At 47.0% G+C, this 6,818-nt stretch overlaps 1 protein-coding gene across 1 annotated transcript; it reads left to right on the forward strand.

Moving 5' to 3' along the window:
* The first annotated feature begins 2,044 nt into the window (after positions 1-2,044).
* Positions 2,045-4,051, forward strand: LOC145404874 (uncharacterized). Its single transcript, XM_080276375.1, has one exon. It carries the CDS (start codon positions 2,045-2,047, stop codon positions 4,049-4,051), a length of 2,007 nt encoding a protein of 668 aa, XP_080132501.1.
* Positions 4,052-6,818: the final 2,767 nt, after the last annotated feature.

Below are 6,818 nucleotides of genomic sequence, written 5' to 3' on the forward strand. Positions count from 1 at the left end.
GACTCTCCTCTCATAGTCTTCACAAGGGAAGAACTGCGAACGCTGGGCACAGAAATTGCCAGAAGCCTGGCTCAGATGCTGGGCGCAATTCTCGGCAGGCCTCTGGAAACGGCACCATTACTGCAGGCCGTCGACGCCATTGTCGACCAAGTGGTGGAGGCAAAGCAGCACCCACGCCCTCCTACCCTAGTACCTCCTGCATCACCTCCCACACAGACAACTGTGGAAGAGCCTATACCAACCGAGCTTCCTCTGCCTCACCCCCAAATGTCAGTCAACATTCCTCCGGCACTCACACCAGCCACAGCAGCGATCGAGGAAGAGCAGAGGGCCCTCGGACTCCCAACAGATCCTCCCCAGTGCCAGACACCGCTGCCAGCCTCCGAGTCCTACAGTGGAACTGCTTAGGGGCACGGAGCAAGCTCGCCCACCTCCAGGAGGTGGTTGCTCAGGAAAACATACATGTCTTCCTGCTCCAAGAGACACTCCTCCCCCACAGCTCCACTTTTCGACTCGGAGGCTTCAAGGGCTTTTTTCTCCCCCGAATCAAGGGTACTACACGAGGATGTTCTATCCTCGTTCGGGATTACATCCCCTGCCACGAGTACGACCCTCCAATACACTGCGGCGAGGACGTAGAGGTGCAAGGTGTTGCTTTGCATCTTGCCTCGACCTCCCTAACATTTTTCAATGTCTATAAAAATCCAGCAGGGACCCTTGATCTGGGAGAGATTATGGCTCATGCTGCAGCGGAGTCCACATTTATTGCGGGAGATTTTAACACTCACCACCCTGTTCTCTCCTCACCAATTTCAACAAACGAAGACGGTCGCCACCTCGCCATGGCCTTAGAAGAATTCCCTGGAGTAGCCCTCTTAAACGATCTGTCTGAGCCCACCCACGTAAGCAGTGGTAGACTTGATCTCTCCTTCGTTTCTTCTCCTCTTGCCAGTGTGTCCAGGTGGTCCCTACACCCATACCTCACTAGCGATCATTTCGCTCTGGTGACGGACCTCCCGGCAGCTCCACTCCCACCTCCTCCGCCGCCTCCACCTCGCTGGTACCTCCAACGGGCGAACTGGCCAACATTTGCTGAGGCTGTTCAGGTTGCCCTAGTCTCTGTCGCTCCTCCGTCCACCCTTGAGGACTATGCAGAACATGTTGCCCACACACTTCATCATGCCGCCACTGCCAGTGTTCCCCTTACGAAGAGCCCCACGGCCCTCTTTCAAGACCATTGGTATTACGATAAGAGGGTCCGTGAACTAAACCATCGGCTCAACTCGGCACGAAAGACATTTCAACGACGACCCTCTTCACCTACAAGGAAATACCTGGCTGCAGTGGCGCGACATGTTTCCCATGAAAAACGCCATACAAGGGAGGAGGTTTGGATAAAATGGTGCCGGTCCCTAGACTGCCACTCCACTCTTAAAGAGATGTGGGCCCGTATTAAATATGTGTCCAGTCCCCGGCTTCCCAGACCACCATCCCACCCTGATCCAGCAGGCGAGGCCGAACGTCTTGCAGTCCTCTTTGCTGCACAGCTTCTAGTGTGCTACCGCAAGATGTCAGGGACTTGCAGGCACGCCTTGCAGACCCTCGTGTGGAAGCAATTGAGGCAGCTTGCTCACGCTTGGATGTCGCTGACCACCTTTTTACCAATCATGAACTCGACAGGGCACTTAAAAACAGGCGGGATACAGCTGCAGGAAGTGATGGTGTAGTGTACTCCTTCCTAGCCCATGCTGGCCCTAGTGGGAGGGCCACTATCCTTGATATGTTCAACCGTTCATGGGTGGAAGGTCTCCCGAGATCGTGGAAAACAGCCATTATTCACCCCATACCCAAACCTCGTGACCCAACCAACATGAGGCCGATTTCCCTTCTCAGCTGTATAGCTAAGACTGCGGAAAGGCTAGTGCTTTCGCGGCTTGCTTGGAGATTAGGCTTTCTCCATCCACATCTTTCTGCCTTTCTCCCGGGCAGAAGCACGATACACTGTCTCGCTTCCCTTTAGGGTACGCTGAGACATGGTCATGGTATGGCTGTTTTCCTCGATCTCGAGAAGGCTTTTGAGATAGCCAACCCTCTTGCTGTCCTGGCAGCTCTTGCAGCTAAAGGGGTGGGGGGAAGACTTCTCTCGTGGGTGAAGGATTTCTTTCATGACCGATCAGCTCGAGTCCGCTTCCAGGGTCACATTTCTGCCTCTTACCCGCATGAGAACGGCACTCCACAGGGCAGTGTGCTGAGCCCTCTTCTTTTTAATGTACTCATTGAGGGCCTCCTTAATACCAACTATGGCCGTGGTGTTACACTACTCTGTTATGCGGATGATCTTGCTCTTGTTTTTTCACAAAGGAACTGTTTTGTACAGGCACCAGTCGCCCTTGCCCGCTTATATGACAAGTGCTGTGACCTTGGCCTCAAGGTCAACTTTGAAAAATCAAAATGCCTGCCTTTTGGTCTACGTCCACCTGATCGTCCTCTTATTTTGGGGGGTCATCATCTGGAAGTGGTTCACAATCACCAATACCTAGGTGTTTGGCTTGCCAGCCGGTTAACGTTCAGTTGCCATGTCCGCAATTTACGAGAACGTGCTGCTACCCGTACCTCTGCCCTCAGAGCCCTCTGTAGTCGCTCTCTAGGGGCCTCATTTTGGGTCCTCAGAACATTTTATGTGCATGCCATTCGCTCGATAGTGGACTACAGTGCACCGTGCTTAATAAACATCTCTGAAAAGCTCAGCACGTCCCTGGAAGTTATCCAGAACACTGCTCTGCGTGTCATGCTCGGTGCACCCCCATGGACTCGTCTTGTCAACCTCAGGGCTGAGAGTGCTTTCCCGTCTCTTAAGTATCGGATATGGGCACGAACAACGGCTGTCACTGCTCAACTCTGCCGACATCAATCACATCTTCCTGTGTCTGCATTACTTCAGCGTACTCTAAGTCGACCCCCACATCCACACCTGGAAGGGGAGTGGATTCTTGCAACTGCTGACATCATCCGACGCCTGGATGTAACTGACGCCATTATAGGAGACACTGATTTGCCCTGTCCTGGATACTCACCTGCACCACCTTGGCAAACTTCAACTTTTACGTATGTTCTTCCTTCGTCAGGGACTCCAAGGTCTTCATTTCCTGCTGTACTACGCCAGGATGGACTCCGACGTGTTGCAGACCTTCACGCACCAAACTCTGCAATTTATTACACCGACGGGTCGGTTGATGCTCAGGGGAATGCAGGAGCTGCAATGGTCTGTGGCACTCATGTCGAGACTTGGCGGGTATCCTCTGGGGTCTCTGCATACCAAACTGAGTTGGTTGCCATACTGGGTGCACTTAGACATGCTGATCGACACCTCTCTCGACGTGTCGTTATCCATTCAGGCTCCCTCTCTTCCCTCCACGGCCTCATGGTGCATCGATTCCCTGATAATATCCATCTCATGACAAGTATCATGACGGTGGCTGAGTCAATCACTAGGAGAGGTGGTGAAATTTTTCTTCATTGGCTACCTGGACGTGTTGGCATTGCAGGGAATGAAAATGCTGACGTTGCTGCTCGGCAGGCCTGCTCTCTTCCTCAGGTAACATTTTTTTTTACGATCCAGTATCTCTGCTGTATGCGCAGGGTGACCACCACCATAGGCCACATGTCACGTGAAGAACACGAGACACAAGTTTGGGAGGGATCATGCTCGGCAAAATGGTACACCACAGCAAAGTCCTATGCACCCCTATCGGTTGCACCTGGTACTCCCAATCACACTATAGTACGTATTCGTAGATTACGATTAGGATTTCCCTGTTACAGTCAGATAACAGGTAGTAACTCTGAACCATGCCCTCACTGTCTTGAACAAAGCGATCAGCCTTTGATTCATTATGTCCTGGACTGTCCTGCAACAGCCCATCTTCGTTCCAGCCTCAATGACCACCCTCTCGGTGGCTTAGACAGATCCCAGATGGCAGCAGGTATCATTGGAAGAACTCCAACTGCCGTGCTTTTGAGGGTGGTTACTGCCTACCCTCCTCCTCGATAGAGAATAGCCTGCTAGAAGTAAGATAACTACTCTGACGGGCTTTCCATGCCCGTGTTCTCCTTTTTAGGAGAACGAATCTAATCTAAGAAAACTATAGGTCAAAGGTCAAGGTCACATGGCAAGGCCAACTGAAACAGTTTTCTCTGATTAGAGTAATCTTTGTGGGAAAGTTTAGAGTAAAACGAGAATAGAATAACCCAATGACAATATCAATTAAGTGGCAAGGTCACAGGGATAGATCAAACGACAATATCACGTGGCAGGGTCAGCTTAAGCACCCTTGATCCACCTTAGACCAAACTTGCTGGAAGGGCTGAGGTTAAGGCAAGAACGAAGTTAGTCAGTTTCGAGAACAGTCCAAGGTCAAAATCACAGCAAGGGGTAGGTTAAATTTTGACCGTGTGTCTGTGCTCAGACATAACATCTAAAGCACGTTTGATTTGCTTTGGACAAATGTTGGTGGATGGGTTGAGGATGAGCCAAGAGCTTGACCTACAGTTTTTGAGAGCACTAGGTCAAAGGTAAATGCCATTTGGAAAGGTCAAATTAAACAGGTCTTATCCACCTTAAACCAAACCTTGTGCAAGCGTTCAGGGTAAAAGCAGGAATAAGGGGATTTGATTTTGAGAGCAGTCGGTCAAAGGTCAAAGTCACAGGGCAAAGTCAGATGTTCAGCCTTAAACCAGTTGGTGGGCGTTTGGGTATTGCACTCTGAATTGCTCTGTGTTTTTCCACTTTTTTTGGGGGTGGGGGGGCTTCCTTTTATCTACCGTTCAATATATTTGGTTGCATTAAACCTGCTAGATCCTTTGTGTTTTCGTGTGTTTAACTTTGACTTACGTATTTCCTGCGATAAAAATTGTACTTTCTGAACGTATGCATTTCTTTATCATGTCACTGGTGTAGGAATATGGCAACAACACCCCCAACATCCTGAAGTTAGCTTTCGGATGCCCCCCCCCCTTTTTTTTTTTTTTTACCTGGAACGTCCATTTTCCTTCAATTCATAAAAAAGTAAAAAAGGTAAAATAAAATAAATGAAACCTCTATGTGAACACAGAAAAGTAGATGATGATGATGATGATGATGATGATGATGAAGACATAGCGATCACTAGATAATGCACAAACCCTGTAGCTACCAGGAGAGTACGTTTTTGTGCTCTACATTGATCTACAGCAGTTCTTTCATCAGCAAAATTATATCACCCCTTGAATGTATCAGTATCATCATTCAGATTCATCCACTTCCCCTTCGCAAGGCGAGGACGAAGTAGGGCGCCTGCAGTTATGCTGATGATGGATCTTGGACCAAAGTGCAGGATAAACAAGTGTAAAGAGTGATAATTATCAGTAATTGCTAGTTCTCATATTCTCTTTGTACGATTATTCACGCTAATTCGGCTGTAAAGTTATGGTAACTATTTACGTGAAAGTGAAAATAATAATGTATAAAACTCAAGCTCAGAAAATTTAGCAATTTTGGGTCGTGGCTTTGTGTACGCAGCACTGCACGTTTGGACCAGGAACTTAATACGCTTGATACCAGATGCTTTTGAAGTTTAGGGAGCATTTTTCATTAACAGGATAAGCATGGTTGACAGCACCATTCTAAGCAAATATTATACTGCGTGAGAAAGTCGTTAATGAATTTGCCACTTCACTATGACCCCATACTTTTTGCATTTTACTGAGACCATCCACTCCTTGATGTTATTTAAGCTAGGAGGCACCACTGATAGTGGAGAGGTCAGTGAAAGTTGTAGCCATCCCCTCTAACGTTAAAATTTTATCTTAATCTAACTTTTAAAATTTATCTTACGTTGCGTGGAATTGTCTGGAAATAGCAAGGATAATAACAACAAGGAGGAGGACTCAAAGAATGCAGCACCCGCGACCACCAGCTGACCTAAAGGCCGAATATATGGTTTTACCCTTTGTCCTTGACCTTTGATAGATTACTTGCAATATCGAATTACTTCACTCTTGCCTAAACCTTAACCCTTCCACCAACTTTGGTTCACATCAGATAAAAACTGAGCTGATTTTACCCTGTAATCTTGATTTTTTTTTATCTTTCTCATTGACTTTGACCTTGGACTGTTCTCGAAATCGAATATCTTTACCTTTGCTTTAACATGAACTCTTTCACAAAGCCGTCTGCACTAGATAAAAACCCTACCAGTTGACCTTGCCGTATGAACTTAACCTTTTACGAATTGTTCTCTTAAAAAAAATAAAAAGGTCATCCTTTTGAGTAACCCTTAACACATCCACCAATTTGTTCCAAATCAGATTAAAACTGTTTTACTTTTTTTTTTTTTTTTTTAAGTTTATACACAGACATTTGGGCCAAACTTTCACTTATGCCCTTGGGTTTTGACTGGTTTTTCACAGAATTGAATCTTTTTCTTGGCTGACCCTTAATACTTCCACTATGGTTAAGATCAGATCACAACTGCCTGAGTTGGCCTTGCCTTGAAAGCTTGGCTTTTGATCTTCCCATGCGACCTTGATCTTTGACTGAGTGTGTACAAAATCAAGTGCTTGTATTCTCTCCTTATCCTCATCTGTTGCACTAAGTTTGAGTTAGTTGAGTAAGAACTCTAAGCTGACCTTGCTCTTTGACCATGACCTATAACCTATTGTTCTAAAAAAAGGAAAGAAAAAATAGAAAGGTTACTCCTTATCTGAATCTCAACCACTCTACTAAATCTGGTTAAATTCAGACTAAAACTATTTATTTTCTTAACAGTCACAGAAGACAC

Source organism: Coenobita brevimanus, chromosome 65, assembly GCF_032717465.1.
Source record: "Coenobita brevimanus isolate Jiangsu-jjx chromosome 65, ASM3271746v2, whole genome shotgun sequence".
Taxonomy (NCBI): domain Eukaryota; kingdom Metazoa; phylum Arthropoda; class Malacostraca; order Decapoda; family Coenobitidae; genus Coenobita; species Coenobita brevimanus.